We start from the raw sequence: 21,844 nt of genomic DNA, 5'->3' as shown, positions 1-21,844 counted from the left end.
CATCAGATCATATGCATATATGTAATAATCCCATAATGCAGCTTGTTCATTTTAATGACAGTACACAAAATAATTATTATACCTATCAGTGGAGAAACAAGCACAGAGGCGCATAGTGCGCAGCGCTGTTGCTTCCCAGCATGACACGAAAGGCATGAAGGCCTCCAAAAAAAGCCCTGCTGGCATTGCGCAGGGTTGAGCCGAGGGGAGGGGAGAGAAGAAGATGGTCTGAAATAAAAGCAGCTGTTCCCGAAGGCTCGCTGGATACACGTTACATATCGGGTGCCGCTGGAGCTGGTCTCCACCAGCCTCAGGAGAACTAAGTAAGCCAGACTGCTGGCGAGTCTGAAGACCTGCAGGACAGGCAGGAAACTACAGGCCCAATCTGTGGATCTCTAACCCTCCTCTTCCTCCAGACGACACACAGTTGGTGAGTGTGACCCTGCCTGGACGGATTGATCTGTGAAATGGATAAGAAGGGAACGTTCAGCTTGTTAGAGCTGCAAAATGAACTCTATTCGCGTCATTGAATGATTTTTCTGTTATCCCTGTAAAGCTGCTTTGAAGAAATCTTTATTGTATAAAGCGCTATGTATAAAGGTGACTTGTCTTGACTTCTAATTGTATTTTAAAGGAAATGTGCTGGAAAAGATGTTTACAAGGACTTTTGTAGTCATTGTTAGTGATTGGAAGAGACATTACTCTGGTAAATAGTACTTGCTTTGTCATTAGAAGTAGAAGATGTGCAGGTGTTTACAGAAACGAGAGAAGAGCGATTCTGTTCATGATTGTTTTAAAGAAGAGCTTCCTCAGAATAATTGGTCCTAATTATATATATTTGTAGTATTTTCTGTATATATATTCTTATTTATTTATACTGTATGTAATTTAATAATAATAATTATTATCATTATTGCTGTTATCATTATTATTACTATTATTAATATTATTATTATCTTTATTATTTGTAATTTGATATATTATTCATTATCAGCCTCATTATTATTTTTACCATTATTGTGGCTATTTTATTTATTTATTACGCTTTATTTATTGAGATGTACTTTTATATTATTATTATTATTATTATTATTATTATTATTATTATTAATTATACCAGTTTTCAGACATTCACAAAATAAATTACTGGTTGATAAAATGATCGTAAGAAGTGGTTTTTCTGTTCGTTTTTTTAATACTGTAAATAAACAGCAGTTTGTTTTTTGTATATATTGCATATTTTTAGTTACGTTTTAGTTATTAGTGGTATGTGCTAAGAAACCCCTAAGCATAAGTATTATAAATGTAGCCTAGTTTCTCTTCTTGTCTCTGTCCTGGGGATTGAATTCCTGTGGTTTGTTGAGGAGAGATTCGCTGTTTCTTTTACAATAATCCGTTTTTCACCTGGTGGATGATAAAATAGACCACAGCGTCCCACAGACTTGCATTGAGCCTTAACTACAGACCTGGGGCCATAAACTGCTTAGCCTAGTCTTACGAGTTAGTCATCAAATTTCCTTTAAGACTGTTTATAACTTTAAGCTAGTTACATAAAAACATAGATGGGTCTAATTTGATACTGAAAAGTAATACCGTTTTCCCCTTGGCTAACTGCTAGCTGACCATACTGGTTCTTAAAGGGATAGGTCATCCAAAAATGACAATTCAGTTTTTTACTCAACCTGAAGTTGTTCCAAACCTGTATGAATTTCTTTCTTTTGCAAACACAAAAGAAGATATTTTGAAGAATGTTTCTGGTCCCCATTGACTTCCATAGCAGTTCAGCAGAAGAAAGAAATTCATACAGGTTTGAGACAACCTTAGGGTGAGTAAAAAAACAGAATTTTAGGAAAATAAAGGAGCTATCCCTTTAAGACCCAGTCTTAACATAATGGCTATGTTTATGCCACTGACCTCTGAATATAAAACTCTTGAGAGTTAACACCCCTTAGGAACACCAGGGAGTTTTGCTAGGGCAATTTCTGTAGTGTTTGGTACTGCAAGCTTTATTATTTTGCTGTGAAATTCCATATTGAGCTGTTTATTGAATCGGTCATAAACCTGCTTTGCTTGAACCGCCAGCAGTCTTCCTCCCGACTGATGTAAGACTCTAGGCTCTGTCTTAATGACCGAAAACACAAGGTTCTCATTAAGAAGTTGTTTGTCTCTTTTTTACCTGATCAATTCTGTCACTGTCCCGAAATTGCCTTTAAATTTGTTTTCTCTCTCTTTTAACTTCACTCTTACTGCAACAAATAACTAAATTGACTTTGCAGATTTCATTTCACTCACTCAAAAGGGTTTTCTAGGTGACAAACACTGAAAATAGGGATTTTTTTAATGGGAAAGGTGTTCAATGAAGTGTCACAAACTCTTGGTTTGTATGTAGAGGCATTAAAATATCATGGTAACCCTTTGTGTTTGTTAATGTTAAAATGACATGATCAATAAGTTAAGACATGGTTTTACATTGCTTTAACTCATCAAAACAAGTGAAGCAAAGTTAAAAAAGATTCAATAACTTAAACATTGAAGCTGATTGTACTTCAAAATTTCAGGTAGAAATTTTTTTACAGTGACATTTAAATAACTGCTTCAGCAAAAAATAACAATATATTTAAATTACAAACTGAATATTGCAAATATCAGTGTTGCAGTAGTTAAGAGGTCAAATATCGTTCATAATGCTTTTTACTTTTATAATGGGATGTTTTTGGATATTCAACAAAGAAAATGTAGGGTGATCCTTGATTTGATGTGTCCGGAATAGACTGAATGAGAAAAAGTGTGTGTTATGCCATGCATGAAGGAAAGTTGCGTTGGAAATGCAGGAGGATTGCAAAGACTTTTTATTACCAATTAATCTGTAAGACCAGGAATATGTGGTTATTAGTTTATTTGGTTAATTTTGATTTAATGCTGACAAGCTAGCCTACTTTTGGTTTTTTGTAAAATGAACTCTGAATAGCTGTAATTTGTCACATTGTATGAGATGATCTGCTAACTAACTCTTAAATATACCCGGGTATGTCACATAACCTGCTTTCTGGAATGTCCCCCTGAACAAAGTTATCTTTCTCTCACAACTAAAAACACACTTCTTTAGTGTCATTGTTGATTTCGTAGTGTAAAAACAAAATGTCAGTGCTGCCGACGGCTTCTGTAAACCGAACAAAGCTCGTTGATGGGCGCCATCTTGCTCTCGCTCTCGCTCTGGTTGGCATGCACACGCATACGAATCCTGAAGAGTTTATTTGACACCGAAATAATCTGCCATACATCCAACTAATTTAAAAAAAATTGTTTGTTTATTTTGGCCATGTTTAGCATGAGAATCCAACTAATAAGTCAGAATGCATGAAATAGCATTAAACCCCCTTTTAAAAATGTGTAGCTTAAACATAAATTGCATCAAATAAAAAACAAACAAAAAAATTAAGCCCTGAAACGAATTAATCTTATCTATTTCAGTTCAGATCAACAGCTATCATAGCACATGATAACATAATGTTACAAGTATGCCCTGTCTTAATTAAGGCCACATTTACACAGCCGATATTTCGAGAAACGAATACCCCCCCCCCCCTTTTCAATAACATCGTGCACATAACATCGTTTTCAAAAAAGTTGTCGCTTACATCAATCCGCGTAAATACGCCGTCGAGCGCCATCATAACTATGCCAAACCTATGGGCGGCAGTGTAGTGAGAAGGATAAAGCCATGCAAGCCAGTCAGAATCCTCAAAATCGACAACAACGAATAGCACAGGTGACTTTCTTTTCCTTTCAAAACAACGTTATTTCATTGTTTGTATTCATTGCTCCTCGATATAGTGCAGCAGTTTAGTTAGCCAATGCAAACAGGCCAAAAGCATTTTCACAAAAGTAAAAATGAGTACCACCTTAACAGCATCCATGCTCAAACAAACTCTATATGACGGAAGCATTTACTGCCGCATAATGTGACGTTTGAGAACCTAAAACCCTGTTTCTCCCAATTGACACTGCAACACATAATCAGCGCTTTCAGAAATCTCCACTTTGGCCGGAGTTTTTAGAAATAATCGTTTGCTGGGATAAAAACGGCGTTTTTGTGTAAATGACAGGCCAGAACGCAGGGAAAAATCTGCGTTTTCACATTGTGTAAACGGGCCTAACTCTCTGTTTTCCCCAGTTTGGTTAATTAGTCCTGTCCATCACCTGCTCCTCATTATCCTCATTTGCTCTGTGTATTTAAACCCTCAGTTTGTCGGTTCTCGTTCATGTGCTACGTGTCAATAAGTGTTCCTGAGTTTTGCTATTAAAGTCCTGTTTCCTGTTCTCCTTCGTCTCTGCGCACAGTCATTGATTATAGTGTTTAACTTCATGTCTCTACTCTTCAGCACAATGGTAACCAAAAAAATTCAACATTACAGAAAGTCTTTTAAATGTCAAACATAACGGCATTAAACACTGACAGGTCTTTCCCTTCAATAAAAACAAAAAAATTAATACTTCATTTTAACATTTACTCTCCTTATTCAGTCCTGTGCAAAGCATGCTGGGAACTGGAAATCCACTGCCTAATTTCCAAAGTTTAAGTCACTACAACCTAATTAAAAAAGCCAATTAACACAGAAATTTGAGTTAAAATTACAGAAGATATTAAATTGATGCAATGATCAACATCATTTTAACAGAGCTCTACAAAATAATGTTTGCAACATAAAAGGTTTAATGAAAACTGTAAATTACCATTTTTAACTCTCAACCATGCATTTATTTAAAGTTGTGGTGCTTCTCATCATTGTTTTTGCCTTGCAGTGTTAAAGTTTTATTAGTTGTACTTAAGGGGTCATTTACAGGACACAACTACACTGTACATTTTTTTTGTTGTTGTTGGTTTAACTTAAAAAAGTAAGTAACCTGGTTGCCTTAAAATTTTGAGTTTATTGAAATTAAAAATTTGAGTTGATACAATGAAGCAAATTTGTTTAATAAATAGAAACTCAAAATATTATTGTATCTGAACCACATAAAAAATGTGATAAATCATTTGGTATGTTTCACTGCGTCATCAGAAATAAAACACACACAATTACCCAATATGCTTACAAAATCTTTTAATAATATTTTAATAAAGGTTGTCGAATCTCAAAAAAGTTAATTGTATTAACTCAAAATTTTAATTTCAACAAACTCAAAATTTTAAGGCAACCAGGTAACTTTTTTTCTAAATAATTTTTTACAGTGTAAAAACTGCATTTTGGCCGTTCATTTATATGACAACTGACAACTTGAGTCTGAAAATGCAAGCTTTTGAAAACTGGTTTCAAAGTGCAAAGTGTTTTTTGGAAGCGATACTGTTATTGTCTATGTGTAAAAATGCTAATAATTTGTGAAAGTGGTGACATCATGCGTATTACGTCTTCAGTCTATAGGCTTGTGGTGTTTATTTTTATTTTACAAAGTTACATAACTAACTACTGGCCTGGCTTAAATATTTTTTTTTTCCGTCATTCTCTTGGATTTTGATAATGTTGTCGTCTCTACGCAAAAAATGCAAAAGGAAAAACTTTTCCATTTTAATCATGCCCTAGATTATGTTCAAATACCTTGTTGGTTTTATGGCAGGTAAATGCGCTGATTGCTTGTACACTTGTAGTGTAGCGAACCATTTTTTACAAAAATTAATTGCATAATAGCAGTTTACCTACTTTACAGTATACGTAAGGTAGAATCTCCAGCACTGAAATATATGTAGTTCATTAGTATATACACATTGTTGCACTTAATACACACTTTGATAAAGCCCTTCCTTTTGAGTGTATCTTCAAACTGTCGTCAGCTCTCCCTCAGAAACCTGACCCCACCAGTCATCCTGGTTTAAAATAAGTTAGATTTATTTTTGCGGCAACTTGGCGCCTAGATTACTTCACTTTCCTGTCATGTGAGCTCTGGACTCTACATAACTCATTACAAGATAGCCCCGGATTGTTGACATGTTTAAAGCGTGAGGATTCGTACGATCCCAGGGTGAAAGCTTTCAAACAGCACTAGCTCAATAGAAAGCTAAGCATGCCATATAGAGCGCTGTCCTAAATATGAAGAACAAGGATGTTCCATCATCTCCACTATCACAGAGGCGCATTTTAAATGCTTCTGAAGCGCAAGAGTAGCTGTTACCAGGCTTATTTTGGGTGGTGGATGTCTGTGGTTACTCATCCTTCTTGACAGGTTGATGGGTTTACACCAGCGTACCCCACCCCTCCACACCAGCACGGCTAAAATAGACTACTCTTTACCCAGTGATGTTATGTACCACCACCCATGGTCATGCATCATGTGACTGCTGTGCATTTTAGAGATGCTTTCTGGCTTCAGGGCTGGATGATTACAGCTATTTTGATACTTTGATACTTTTTTACCTTTTTGGGGATATTTTATATATAAGTCTGGGTGATAAAAATGAGTGATATATAGCCTATATATATATATATTAGGGCCGGGACTTTAACACGTTAATTAAGATTAATTAATTACAGGACTTTAACGCATTAATTAATTACGCAAAAAAATAAATAACATAATTTTAACCACACTTATTTTTGCACTGCGGAACGTTTTTCAGTGAATGAGTTTCGACGGAGCGATTATACTGGAACACCAACTAGCGCTCACGAGTCACGACAACAAACCATAGTGAACATGAACAAAGAAGCTGATGAGAGCGCTTTGCTTGGCCCCGTGGATGGGAAATTTTGTTTTAAAAAAAAGAGAAGATGGAAGCGTCGACAAGAACATGGTTGTGTGCAAGCTATACAACAAGGAGTTTGCGTACCACTGCAGCACATCGAGCCTCAAATATCACAAATATGCTTTTGCTAAACTTAATGGCAAACATTGCGCTGGTCTGCTGGACTGAAATCAATAAACAATATTTTGTTGATTAAGCTTATGTATTCAGTCATTATTCAATGGTATACTAAAAATACATGTGAAAAATGTGGGTGGCAGTGGCTCAGTGGTTCCTGTAGGTTGTCTACAAACCAGAAGGTTGGTGGTTCAATCCCCGGTTCCACTTGACCAAGTGTCAAGGTGTCCATGAGCAAGACACCTAACCCCAGCTGCTCCCGATGAGCTGGATGGTGCCTTACATGGCTGACATCGCTGTCGGTGTATGAATGGGCGAATGTGAGGCAAAAATGTAAAGCGCTTTGGATAAAAGCGCTATATAAATGCAGTCCATTTACCAAAAATTACTTCTCATTTTTCTCAGGTCAAATATTTATATGCAATTAAAATGCGATTAATTGTTTTTTAAAAGACTAACCATGTGCAAAGTATTTTCTCCTTAAAACTTGGTGTTTCTTATGCCACAAACTATCTTGTAACCAATCACGTCAATGTGTGGGCGGGGCTTTAGCATATCATTAACTGCTGTGAAGCTGGGGAGTCTCGAGAGAAGCCAGGTTTTGCAGAATATTTTTCTGTTGATATGAAAAATCGGGTACATTTAGCAATAAAGAGGGTGAATTATGTATATGATTACAATGTTATGATGAACTATATGGGCACTAGCATAACCCAGCGCAATGCGGCACCAGGTGTGAAGCACGTGTTTTTTTGCTATTTTCAGTATGATGCAGTTATCATTTTCATGTCCAGCACCACGTTGTTTAAATAGCAAATGCACTCGCGTGCTGGTCTGAAAACCCGGTGTATTGAAAGCCACTGCGCCATTGTCCAATAAAAACCTGGTCTAAAGTCAATAGCGCAGTATTTTTTGTGTTATTTAATAGGTGTGTCAGTAACATGTGCCTATAGGCGGCTGCACAGCATATATACACACAAAGAGTCACCCAGCAGCACATAAACATTTTTTAAATATTAAAAATAAAAGGATTCCTCACTGGAGAAGCGTTACGTTTATCCGCTTGCAAATTCTGCCATGTAAATAGTAAACCTGCCATGGTGCGAGCGTAATTGGCTTTTAAAGGGAATGGGAGATGAGACTCTGATTGGTTTGTTGCCCAAAACACACCAATGACTCGTTAAGAGACTAGGGACAACCCTTTCGGACCATGCGCCAACCGTTTTTTTCCATTGTTAGACTAGCAAAAGTGGATTCGGATTCAGACTATGCACTCAGATCGTTAAAATAGAGCCCTCCACCTTTCTCCCCTGATGATTTAACGATGCTGATTTTTAGAAAGCAGACTGAGATGGTGAACGGGAACATTAGCAACACATTGTTATCTGTTTAATAATGTAGTCAAGCAAAAGGCTAATCATAAGAAGTATAGTTATGTGCACATTACAGTTAATAAAACACATTACCATTCTGATACCACTTATAAATGAGTCTATATAATTCAATCTTCCACTTTTTCTGAATAAGTTTCTGGTTCAAACAGATATGGCTGAATTGGGTGAATATGGCTTGCATCATTTAGCATCTAGTAAAGTTGAGCGAGTGGATCATATATGGACAGAAGAGCGTGCTCACACACTCACCATCACAAGACAATAGAAACCAAGAATAAACAGACTGAAGTGACAGAACCCTGACAGGCGTCAAAATAATCAAATGAGCAGCACAGGCATGCAGTGACTGTGGCAGGAGTGCAGATATTGGAGATCTCCGGAGATTTAATCACTGGCAGTGTGTGAACGCAGCTTCTCCTCTAACCGCGTGACTCCATTCTGGTAGGCATTGCCCACTTTTCATCATCCCATAAATTCCTGAAAAATAAGATGAAATACTACCTTCCATTTTGACTAGTTGAAAATCCTGTTTCACACACTGTAATAAAATAAAATAAAAAATAAGTTACCTGGCTGCCTTAAAATGTTGTTAATACAATGAACATTTTTGAGAATTGACCTTTATTCAAATATTATAAAAATATTTTGTAAGCATATTGAGTAATTGTGTGTTGTATTTGTGATGACGCAGTAAAACATGCCAAATGTAAAGAGGATTTTGAGTTTCTATTTATTAAACTAATTTCCTTCATTGTATCAACTCAAATTTTTAATTTCAATAAACTCAAAATTTTAAGGCGACCAGGTTATTTACTTTTTTAAGTTAAAACAACATTTTTTTTTTTTACAGTGCAGAAGTATGCCACAATTCTGAAGTAAAAAGAGGTTGTGTGGAAAACTACAGGATCCGGCTGGAAAACCCACAAGATATGATGCATGAAACTCCATAGTGCCCTTAAGCAGAGGACTTAACCCCAGGTTGCTCTTGGGAGATAATAAGTGTGTTTTAAGCTTTAGATAAAAGCTTCTGCTGCATGACAAATAATTAAGCAAGTAAATGAAATTACTTAATGTGACACTGGAATAACTTATAGGAGCGCATAGTAATGCCTGAGCAAACATTGCAGTATTTAGAGCCATTAAACCGTATATTTCATCTACAGACCATTTAAAACCCTGGGCTGCCAGCACGTTTTATACAGGAGTGAACCAGAAACATGCCACATGACACAAGCATTTTATTCACCTTTATGTACCTATTTAATAAATGCTTCAGTGTCATAAATAAGTCTTTAAATGGAACGAAATCATTAAAAGTTAATGAAGAGTCCGTTTTGCTGATCGTGCTGCAGTACAGCATTTTATGTAATGATCGGCCCGCTGCTTTTACTGCAACTGCAGACAGTCGCCAACCATTAGTGCTCTCTATAATGGATGTTGTAAGATTAGAACTGGGTGAGTCAAACAAAAACTGTCAAGAAAATGACTTGGTTATTTTTTAGTCCAAAATCAAAAGAAATAAAATTAGAAATTATATTTTGCACAAAGAAATTGAAGCCTTTTTTTAAATAGGCGATAATAAGATATATTGAGCGTTTAAAAAAAGAAGATGCATATTTTACTTCCCAGTTCTCACAGTCATGCCAAATAATTATTGTAATATATATTTCTATCAATAAAACTCTCTGAGAGTTTAGTAGGATAATGGATATGACAATTAATATATTTGGTCTTGGCGGAACAGATGTGCTACGCTTCTGCTGCTGTTGATTATTGCTCATTGCTGATTACTGTCAATACATTCACTGATACACTGCTGCAAGCATGTCAGACATACTGCTTTAGCACAAACACTGCTGAACATGCTCAGAACAGTAGAGATGATTGTGGACTGTAGAGGAGATTCTGTAAGGAGCGTATGAACATTTGAGCACAATTGTGTGTGTGTGTGTATATATATATATATATATATATATATATATATATATATATATATATATATATATATATATATATATATATATATAAAATGATGCACCATTTAAAGTTTCATGACAGAAGTTCCACAACTGATGATATTTACATCTTTAACTACAAGCTGATTAGTTCATATTGCAACAGCCAATGAGCTTGGCTTCAGAGTTCCTCAGAAATCCTCCACCCTCCCCAGCTTCACCTGTATAGATCTGATACATGGATAATATTATATATAAGATTCAGAAAGAGCTTAATTGCCAAGTATGTTTGCACACAAGTATGCACAAACAAGGAAGTTGGGACCTACTTCTATTACCAACTACTATTTTACTACTATGTACTACTATTTAAAATAATAATTTGATACAATCCACTTATTGTGTACAAAATCACCTGTATGTACTGTAATTACATCTGTAATTAATTACTCTTAAACCCTACTCTTAAACTGACCCACACCACCACACCTGTCCCTAACTTTACCCTTAAACTGACCCACACCACCACACCTGTCTCTAACTTTACCCTTAAACTGACCCACATCACCACACCTGACCCTAACTTTACCCTTAACTGACCAACACCACCACACCTGTCCCTAACTTTAGCCTTAAACTGACCCACACCACCACACCTGTCCCTAACTTTACCCTTAACTGACCCACACCACCACATCTGTCCCTAACTTTACCCTTAAACTGACCCACACCACCACACCTGTCCCTAACTTTACCCTTAAACTGACCCACACCACCACACCTGTCCCTAACTTTAGCCTTAAACTGACCCACACCACCACACCTGTCCCTAACTTTACCCTTAAACTGACCCACACCACCACACCTGACCCTAACTTTACCCTTAAACTGACCCACACCACCACACCTGTCCCTAACTTTACCCTTAACTGACCCACACCACCACACCTGTCCCTAACTTTAGCCTTAAACTGACCCACACCACCACACCTGTCCCTAACTTTACCCTTAAACTGACCCACACCACCACACCTGTCCCTAACTTTAGCCTTAAACTGACCCACACCACCACACCTGTCCCTAACTTTAGCCTTAAACTGACCCCCACTACCACACCTGACCCTAACTTTACCCTTAAACTGACCCACACCACCACACCTGTCCCTAACTTTACCCTTAACTGACCCACACCACCACACCTGTCCCTAACTTTACCCTTAACTGACCCACACCACCACACCTGTCCCTAACTTTACCCTTAAACTGACCCACACCACCACACCTGTCCCTAACTTTACCCTTAACTGACTCACACCACCACACCTGTCCCTAACTTTAGCCTTAAACTGACCCACACCACCACACCTGACCCTAACTTTACCCTCAAACTGACCCACACCACCACACCTGTCCCTAACTCTACCCTTAAACTGACCCACACCACCACACCTGACCCTAACTTTACCCTTAACTGACCCACACCACCACACCTGTCCCTAACTTTACCCTTAACTGACCCACACCACCACACCTGACCCTAACTTTACCCTCAAACTTACCCACACCACCACACCTGTCCCTAACTTTACCCTTAACTGACCCACACCACCACACCTGACCCTAACTTTACCCTTAAACTGACCCACACCACCACACCTGTCCCTTACTTTACCCTCAAACTGACCCACACCACCACACCTGTCCCTAACTTTACCCTTAAACTGACCCACACCACCACACCTGTCTCTAACTTTAGCCTTAAACTGACCCACACCACCACACCTGTCTCTAATTTTACCCTTAAACTGACCCACACCACCACACCTGACCCTAACTTTACCCTTAAACTGACCCACACAACCACACCTGACCCTAACTTTACCCTTAACTGACCCACACCACCACACCTGTCTCTAACTTTACCCTTAAACTGACCCACACCACCACACCTGTCTCTAACTTTAGCCTTAAACTGACCCACACCACCACACCTGTCCCTAACTTTACCCTCAAACTGACCCACACCACCACACCTGTCCCTAACTTTACCCTTAAACTGACCCACACCACCACACCTGTCCCTAACTTTACCCTTAAACTGACCCACACCACCACATCTGTCCCTAACTTTACCCTTAAACTGACCCACACCACCACACCTGTCTCTAACTTTAGCCTTAAACTGACCCACACCACCACACCTGTCCCTAACTTTACCCTTAAACTGACCCACACCACCACACCTGTCCCTAACTTTACCCTTAAACTGACCCACACCACCACACATGTCCCTAACTTTACCCTTAAACTGACCCACACCACCGCACCTGTCCCTAACTTTACCCTTAAACTGACCCACACCACCACACCTGACCCTAACTTTACCCAGAGGTGTAAAGAGTACCTGAAAGCCATACTTGAGTAAAAGTACAAATACCTTACTGTAAAAATTACTCCACTACAAGTTACAAGTCACCAATTTAAATACGACTTGAGTAAAAGTCTTAAAGTATCCCATTTTAAAAGTACTTAAGTATTTTACTCGTGCTGAATGTTGGCTCAAATATGCAGTAGTTCAACACAAAGAGATATTGTAAGTCAGTGAAAAACAAGAGTTTATTTATGAGGTTTTACTTCCTAATATCGAAAAGAAATCGAACACCTCAGTATGTCGACATGACAGAACAAAAACACAGATTAAACAACTCTGTCCAAGTCAAACTCAAAACATTTTCAAAAAAGGTCTTTTCAGTAAAATGGACAAACAAAAAAGTCAAATCAGAGCTGACTTTGATATAATGTAGCCTACCTCTCAGTCTCAGAGAGGGGCAATATTTTTATTCAACTTTAACAAAAGTTGGTTCTCAAAGTTCTTGGAATTTATTCTAGCTCTTTTTGGACTGAAAATGAGGCCAGCAGTGCTAAAGAGTCGCTCGCAAGCAGCAGATGCAGGTAGGGGAGTGTTGAGCCTTAATGACAACTTTAATAGCGGTGGGAAGGTTTTCAGGACACCCATGTCATCACCAGCACACGTCAGATAGCCATCAAGCACTGCTGGGCCTTGTTGTGCCTGGGATGACTTCAATGGCTTAAAGAAATCCTCTTCCTCTGAAGAAGTGGCATCACTTGTAAGCTGAGAGGTCTCCTCCATATTTTTCTTTATGAAGTCAAGACCTACAATATAATACACATTTAGTAATGTTTCTGCAACAATTTAACTCAAAAGCATTTGTGCTTTTAAAATTTTAAAGCTTATATGTACTTATACAGTTTAAAATATTCAGCATTTTACAGCTAAAAAAAAAAAAAAACACTTTACTGATAACAGTAAATAGAAAATTCTCAAGTGTCCTAAAAATTATATGCAATACTAGAACACCCATTATTCCATCTAAAAGTTTATTAGTTCTAAAATCAGTTTGCGGTCAATTAAAAAATTTAAAACAAATCTGCACTAATAAGCATTTCACTGCTCTTCATTTAGGCCTAGTTTAAAGGTCTGTCAACAAACCGAGTTTGAGGATGGCAGCATCAGTTGTCCAATAAGTTTTAAACTTTGGAAGCAGGATTGCAGCCGCAATCAGCTCAGGATCATTGAGCATGTCACCAAAGCGTTTGGTCACACCTGCAAGGATTGCATCTACTAGGCTCTTGCACAGTTTCATGGATATCTCGGCTCGTTTTAGTTTGGAAACCATGATGTTGAGTGTTGGTACAAGCCAGCCCATGTGCACATTGTTTTCACCCTGCAAGATATTAATCGCTTTGGCAACAGGGGCCATTGCGGTGACATATTCCCCAAGAAAGGCCTTTTCTGCAGGAGTAAACCTATAAAAGAAAAACCTTGTTTAAGACTATTTAAAGTAGCTAATTACTGTAAAATATAGATGCTACTCAATCATTATAGACATGCATCATAAGACAGTAGAACATTTTGCAGTGGTTTGAAGTAATTTGCTGCTACCCCTCCTGCATCCCATTTTTGAATTAACATTAGAAAATATCCATTATTTTATCTGACAATTCAGGATGCCTTGATGGCATAAAAATATTCACTTTTGCTGGTGGAAAAAGGCATAAAGTTTTTGAAAGAAACTTTTCTTTTAAAGTCATTACATTATAACATTACTCACATGGGGATTTTGAATTCCGCACAGAGGTTCCGGAAAGCACCATCTCCCTTTTCCTTCATGATTTTTAGGATCCTCTCCACTGAAAGAAACAAAGAGTTCCATCGTGTGGCATTTGGACGAATTAACTGCAAACTACATTCCTCTTCCATCATCTCTGCAGCTTTGTTGGACCGGCCACTCTTGTTCCACAAGGCCCAACATTTGGAGAAGGATGATCTTGATAACCTTTTGTACGTTTCATCCGTTTGAGCAGCGTCAACATCCACGGTGGAAACCAGGTTCAGAAGATGGCAAGCACAACGCTGGTTTTTGGGCAAATGAAATTCAAGATCATCCAAGGCTAGAATTTCACTAACCTCAACATATTCAATCTCCTCACATTTCTCCTCATCTTCAGTGTCAGATGCATATTCATCCTCTGATGTGGTTGCTGTTGCACTTTCTGCATTGTTGCCATGCATGTTCTCACCGCCATAGACACGAAACGCTTTCAAAAAATTTGATCCATTGTCTGTTGTTATACAGACAACTTTTTCATGGATCTCAAATTCAGAGTGTATGTCATGTATCGCAGCTGCAAGTACATCAAATGTGTGAGACCCCTTTAACTGTCGACAGGCAAGTGCTGCAGAGCATCGATGTAGATTGTTAGGGTCAATCCAGTGTGCCGTCATACCTATAAAGCTGCGACGTCTTGAACTCCAGCAATCAGTGGTTGTACAGATGTATTCCACCCCTCTCATGGCTTCTGTTAAACTTTTCTTCATTTCTCCTGCAGCTTCCTCGATCTTGGCACAGATGGTTGATCGTGACCGTACAGCAGATTTAGGCTGCAAGTCATGAATCAGGCCCTTAAATTCATCTTTTTCAACCACGCTGAAAGGTTGGAGACCATATACAATGAATCGCAGTACAGCTTTATCAACGGTTGCTTGAGAAATGATCTTGGTCTCTCCAATTTTGAGTTGTTTTGTTAGGGGCTCCATGTTTTTGCTTACATTCTTTCTCTTCTGAGAAGTCGAGGTCAACTCTGAGTAGTTATTTAAGTGATTTGGATGTTTTCTCTGTAATAAAATGAAAGAAAGAGGAGCAGTGTTATTTTTCAACTTAGTAAAATACATATAAATTCACTGATAAATACAGTCACAAATTCACAGCTAAATACACCTGATGCACAATTTATAATCGGTTAGTAGACTTCCCATACAGATCATTTGATTTCAGTGACTACATTCATTCACCTTGCACTCAAATTTTAAACTAAAATAGTCATGTTGCAGTGTTTTTGTTTAACAATATTAGTAACTGTATTAACTTTTGGTATTGCTAACAAACAGCAAACTTATGTTAACAAACATTATGCTTACAATACCATTGTAAAGTCAAACATGATCTGTATAGATTAATTTGGCTAAATTGGCATTAAATTGACTCTTACCTCAATGTGTTTCCTCAAATTTGACGAGGAATTCTTAAAAGCACTTATTTTCGTGGTTCGTGGCAAACAAAGTAGACACTGCATCCTGTAAGAGTCATTCTGTACACCGGCAAATGAAAACATTTCTTTCAAATAAGGCCAGGGGTGGTTATCATCGGTGCTGACATTGCATGAAGTGCTGGCTTCGGCTTCATCAGTGGCTGCAGCCATCGCTAAAATGTGAAACACCTGGCGTTCGGCAGGCTGCTAATTCACGTTCACAACGGAGTAACGAATATAGGCAAATAGCATCCAGTACCTTCAATAGCCTGCAGATGGCGATATCGCCTCTTACACCCAAGAAATAAGCCACGACTTGACGGTCATGGATGACGTGCACAAACACAATGTAGCGAGTAACGGTCAGTGTCAGTTCAAATGTAGTGGAGTAAAGAGTACAAATATTCAATCAAAAATGTAGTTGAGTAGAGAGTAAAAGTTGCTTATATTTTTTATACTCAGTACAAGTACAAAGTAGCCAAAAAAATACTTAAGTACAGTAACGAAGTACATTTACTCAAGTACTTTACACCTCTGACTTTACCCTTAAACTGACCCACACCACCACACCTGTCCCTAACTTTACCCTCAAACTGACCCACACCACCACACCTGTCCCTAACTTTACCCTCAAACTGACCCACACCACCACACCTGTCCCGAACTCTACCCTTAAACTGACCCACACCACCACACCTGTCCCTAACTCTACCCTTAAACTGACCCACACCACCACACCTGTCCCTAACTCTACCCTTAAACTGACCCACACCACCTCACCTGTCCCTAACTCTACCCTTAAACTGACCCACACCACCACACCTGTCCCTAACTCTACCCTTAAACTGACCCACACCACCACACCTGTCCCTAACTCTACCCTTAAACTGACCCACACCACCACACCTGTCCCTAACTCTACCCTTAAACTGACCCACACCACCACACCTGTCCCTAACTCTACCCTTAAACTGACCCACACCACCACACCTGTCCCTAACTCTACCCATAAACTGACCCACACCACCACACCTGACCCTAACTTTACCCTTAACTGACCCACACCACCACACCTGTCCCTAACTTTACCCTTAAACTGACCCACACCACCACACCTGTCCCTAACTCTACCCTTAAACTGACCCACACCACCACACCTGTCTCTAACTTTACCCTTAAACTGACCCACAACACCACACCTGTCCCTAACTTTACCCTTAAACTGACCCACACCACCACACCTGTCCCTAACTCTACCCTTAAACTGACCCACACCACCGCACCTGTCTCTAACTTTACCCTTAAACTGACCCACACCACCACACCTGTCCCTAACTCTACCCTTAAACTGACCCACACCACCACACCTGTCTCTAACTCTACCCTTAAACTGACCCACACCACCACACCTGACCCTAACTTTACCCTTAACTGACCCTTATCCACCTCAATATCAGGAAAGTGTTTTGCAATTCAATATGAATACAGTACAGTACAAAGTACATTTTACTTATATGTTGATGTAAGTACATAGTAGTTAAGACCGCCTAATATAAAGTTGGACCGTATGAAGACAATATGAAGTTGTCTTGGTGACAGGAGCAAAACATTACTCAAAAATGGAATGCAACACAATAATAATATTATAAACAAAACAAAATTTAAAGCATGCAATATAGTACAGTAATATAAATAAAGAACAAAAATATTTAATAGTTTTATGAGAGTTTTAACTATTTAGGGGTGTTTTTCCCAAAAGCATTGTACATACATTGTATGTATGTGTTGTAAGTGTGAGTGAATGTTTTGTAAGTATGCAAGTTTATCTACCCTTGATTGTTTCTAAATACTGTGTGTTGTTCCCTGTTGATCCACGGCTGTGTGTGTGTGTTTTGTGATGGTTGTCCATGAGTCTCTTGTTTGTCCTGAGCAGTTAAACTGACCAACATACTTTTTTAAAAAAAACTGCAAATTCTTCAGCTTTCCAGCATCTTTTGCATATTTGAACCCTTTCCAGCAGTGACTGTATGATTATTTTATCTTTCCACACTGAGGACAACTGAGAGACTCAAACACAATGAGGTTTAATAAAAAGTTTATTTACACATTAATAAAAGGTTCAAACATTCACTGAAGCTCCAGAAGTAAACACGACACATTAAGAGCCGGGGTGAAAACTTTTGAACAGGATGAAGATGTCCACATTTTTCTTATTTTGTTTAAATGCTCACGTGTTTCCTGGAATTATGTTGCTTAAGTTGTTTCTGGATATTTATTTCAACAATCGTATTGTTGGTGCGTTTTAGTTTAAAAGCTTTGGTATGAATTTTTGTTTGTGTTTGATATAAATAGTATAAGCAAGCACCAGCATAAGCAAGCTACAGATTCTTGCACTCATCCTCATCCTCATCCTAAACCTGTTTATTTTTCTGGCATGTGATCAGATCCCCGGCTTAGATTCTCACTCTAATGAAGACACCAAATCATTTCCCACATTTCTGCTGTCAGTACGGTGAATGGTTTTCCTAATAACGAAACACAAATAATCCCATCCCGCATTTATATCCATGCATTTGGTAACAGATCCAAAGCACATTTAATTGCTATCTTCAGAAAAAGATCTTTCTTCTTTTTATGTTAAAGCATTCTATGTTTGAGAGTGTGCCTGATCTATTTAAAAATCAAAGCTACCCTTTAATCAAATATAAGCTGTTACAATACTGCCACACAGAAATGCACACACATTTTAAAATAAAATAACAACTAGATACTAATATTGGGTAAAATAATTGTACAGTTCATTTGAACTTGGTGTTCATTAATGATTAACCGTTCTCTCACCATTTTTGGTGGATTGTTTGGCTCTCTGAGCTCATTGCAGTGCATTATGGGATTGTCTTCTGTAAGGATACATGATGCTGGCTGAATTTATATAAGAAGGAAAGAAATGCTGCACAGTAAACCCTAATACTCAAAATAATGAATTGGTTTGAGTGGTGTAAACCTGCATTATGCCAATGAATTCATTCAAATGAACATTTTTGAGTATTTAGAACTTTCTTTTAATTTGAACTAATTTGTTTAATTTGAGTTGGTTCTACTCAAACACGTTCATTATTTTGAGCATTAGGGTTTACAGTATGTCAGAAACAAGTTCAATCACATGTGACAGTCTATCATACAACTCTTAGTCAGTTGAAACATGAGTTCTTCCGAGGAATTGGGTAGTTGTCCACCCACATTAGTGCTTTTTTTTCTTTGCCTACATCAATATAAACACGCTAACACCAAGGGTGGGATCTGATGTTCAGTTTTAGATGCATAAACCATTCGAGATGCCGACAGCTCATTACCTTAATGAGGTTTTACAGCAGCCGCATTTTCAAATTTGACAATGTTTAGTTGGGTTAGTGATGGGCTGACGGTGTAATTGATCTCAGCGATGTTCCTGGATGGACTTCGGTTAGGAAAGTTTCCCCACCGCCTCACAACGTCTCCCATTAAAGTCTCACCTCCGGCTAAGTTTAGGCTTGTTAGAAATACAGCGTGACTTCATCCTGGAATGACTCTGAGGTGTCTGGCCTTTGAGACAGCGTTGACGGATAGTCTGTTGTCTTAGCTAAAATTGCGATCTGTGTCGCTATGAAAGCAGTTAAATGCAGGACCGTCTATTTGACCTTTGCAAACGACCTCTGGTCACATGTTATATTAGGCAGGTACTTTATCTGCATCCAGGTAAATGAACTCCTTGTAAGGTGCTTTGCTGAATACTGAATAGGATTCCTGATTATTCAATTTAGCTGTCGAGTGCAGAATGTTGTCATTTTATTGTCGAGTAATTAGTGAACTGTCATTTGTTGTGGATAAAGCAATTCGTCTTCTTTTTTTAATGAGCAACACAATTAAAGTCTTAATGAAGCCACTGTATGACTCCCAGATTGCTGTAATCAGTCTTTATTGAAGTTTTTGGAATCACGTTCCACCTAAAAAAACTGGTGCATTAATCCAAGGGTTGTTTTTACAAAGTGAGGACCCATAAATCTGTGGGTAAAACGTCAAAAAGTAATATAGCTTTGGAGATTTATATATTCATCAAGGATTAAATCGTAGAACATACTTACTTGTGACTCTGTTTCAGTATGCCCTGCAGTTAATCTTGCTTTTATGAACTAATGACCTGGTATAAATTGGTTGTGTTCGCCAAGTCAAGCATCGCTTTTAGCATTGTTGAAATTTACATTGTTGAACAAACACCTAACACTAAGTATTGAACTTTTGCATGTTACTCCTCCTTCACACTTTGTGCTACAGACAGACATGAATGATTTCTCTAACCAGCCTGAGTGGTGTGTAAAAAAACAGAATATCCTAGTCAACCCTAGTTTACATGCAACTTAGTGTTAATGCAGATCAGATCATTTGACCGTATCCGATTTGTTTTGTCCTGGCTGTTTACTTTCCCTTTATGGTATATCCGATATCTGTGTTTACATCAATCCCGCCCAAAATGATTCTGTTCAAAATTATGCTTAACTCTGCGACATGGTTGAACTTCTGGTTTTTAATTGCCGTACTAAAATTATTCATATGATTTACATCAGACGGCCATGATTGGTGTCAAAATGACCATCTTAATTTATTCTCCTGACCATAAATGACACAAAATCTCATCTCAACACTTTTGATGAATGGCTAAGCTATATTTCATTTTGTCATGTTATCTAAATATATACACATTTGTGAGATTTAGTCAACTAAAAACCTTTTTGAGATTAATTTATCTAATTTTGTGCCCTTAATTTTGTGTATTTGTTAACGAGGGATATGTGGACATGTTAAAAGTTTTTATTTTGAAGTAAAAAGATAAAAATTAGACCCTTGGGGTAAGATGGCTAGAGTTCTGAAGTGAAATAAAGAAGTGTGAGACTTCTTTATTGTAAGAAAGTGAGACTGTGAGTGTAAAGTGTGAATTACACTGTGCATCTGTGTGTAACTATGCTTGTTAGTTTATTTACAAAAACACTGAAATTATCACCTCATTGCTAAGAAATATAAAGTCGCTTTCAGTAGCTGTTTTATTTATAAATAGAAGTCAGAGGAGAAGTCAGAAACCAGTTTCTCTGCCAATTCTCTGTGCAATTTCTTAACTTTAAAGTTCCCACCATTGTATAAAAAGCTGTGAGTTTGAGTGCTTCCTGTGGGCAAATGTGTCCCCCTCGCCTTGTGGATTTGAAGGGCAATCGAATAGAAATGCTTTTAGACATAGTTCAGATGTCCAGATATCTGATATGTATTGGATTTAAAACACATTTGAAAGACTCAGATCAGATTTGAAAAAATACATGTGTGCAACAAATTCTCAATTGTGTTAGATGTGAGGTTAAAAAAAGAAATCTGCCAGTGTAAACACAGCCTTAGGGCACATTGTGGTGGTGATTTAAAACAAATATTACTGCACAGGCAAGCACTATCCTTTTTTTCTTAAAGTTCCCATGAAATAAAAGTGGATGTTTTTTGGCTTTTAGTATTATGTTAGCCTTACAATGACAAAAATTGCATTTAGAAGATATAAGCATTCAAAACGTACTCTTTCACTTCCGCCAATATGGATCAATGATTTTAATAACATCTCTCTGCACTCTATAATCCTCTGTATAATCTAAAGCCTGGCTGAGTGGGATCATGTGATCGAGTCGGTCCGGACATTTTGCACAGAATTTTGAATAAAAAATCGATATGGAGGAGATCAGGAGGAGCAACGTTTAGAGATTAGGAGGAAACTGTGGCTTTATCAAGCTCAACAGCTTTACATTTACATTTACATTTAATCATTTAGCAGACGCTTTTATCCAAAGCGACTTACAAAAAAAGGGGAGAGTAATAGAAGCAACGGAACAGACAAGGCCAAAAACCTGTAAGAGCTGTAAGAAATCTCAATTAATTAGCACAATACACAACAATTTTTTTTTTTTTTTTTTTTTTATAACTTGTCTTTTTCTTTAGACGAGCTGTGATATAAACTAAACGATATT

At 37.9% G+C, this 21,844-nt stretch overlaps 2 protein-coding genes across 3 annotated transcripts in view; one reads left to right on the top strand and one right to left on the bottom strand.

Moving 5' to 3' along the window:
• The first annotated feature begins 288 nt into the window (after window positions 1-288).
• The window catches only part of xirp2b (xin actin binding repeat containing 2b), a 56,155-nt gene continuing 34,599 nt past the window's right edge, over window positions 289-21,844 (top strand). For both annotated transcript variants that reach the window (XM_067444554.1, XM_067444553.1), the window contains exon 1: window positions 289-430. The gene's annotated coding sequence lies outside the window, so the exon portion shown is untranslated. The remainder of the gene's footprint in view (window positions 431-21,844) is intronic.
• On the bottom strand, window positions 12,654-16,335 carry LOC137076190 (zinc finger BED domain-containing protein 4-like). Its single transcript, XM_067445129.1, has 4 exons — window positions 15,774-16,335; window positions 14,336-15,399; window positions 13,714-14,030; window positions 12,654-13,376 (listed from the first exon to the last, which is right to left on the bottom strand). Exons 1-4 carry the CDS (start codon window positions 15,981-15,983, stop codon window positions 13,021-13,023), a joined length of 1,947 nt encoding a protein of 648 aa, XP_067301230.1. The 5' UTR covers window positions 15,984-16,335; the 3' UTR covers window positions 12,654-13,020.

This window comes from Pseudorasbora parva, chromosome 5, assembly GCF_024679245.1.
Source record: "Pseudorasbora parva isolate DD20220531a chromosome 5, ASM2467924v1, whole genome shotgun sequence".
In the NCBI taxonomy this organism is placed as follows: Eukaryota; Metazoa; Chordata; class Actinopteri; order Cypriniformes; family Gobionidae; genus Pseudorasbora; species Pseudorasbora parva.
This window is presented reverse-complemented; position numbering and strand designations above follow the sequence as displayed.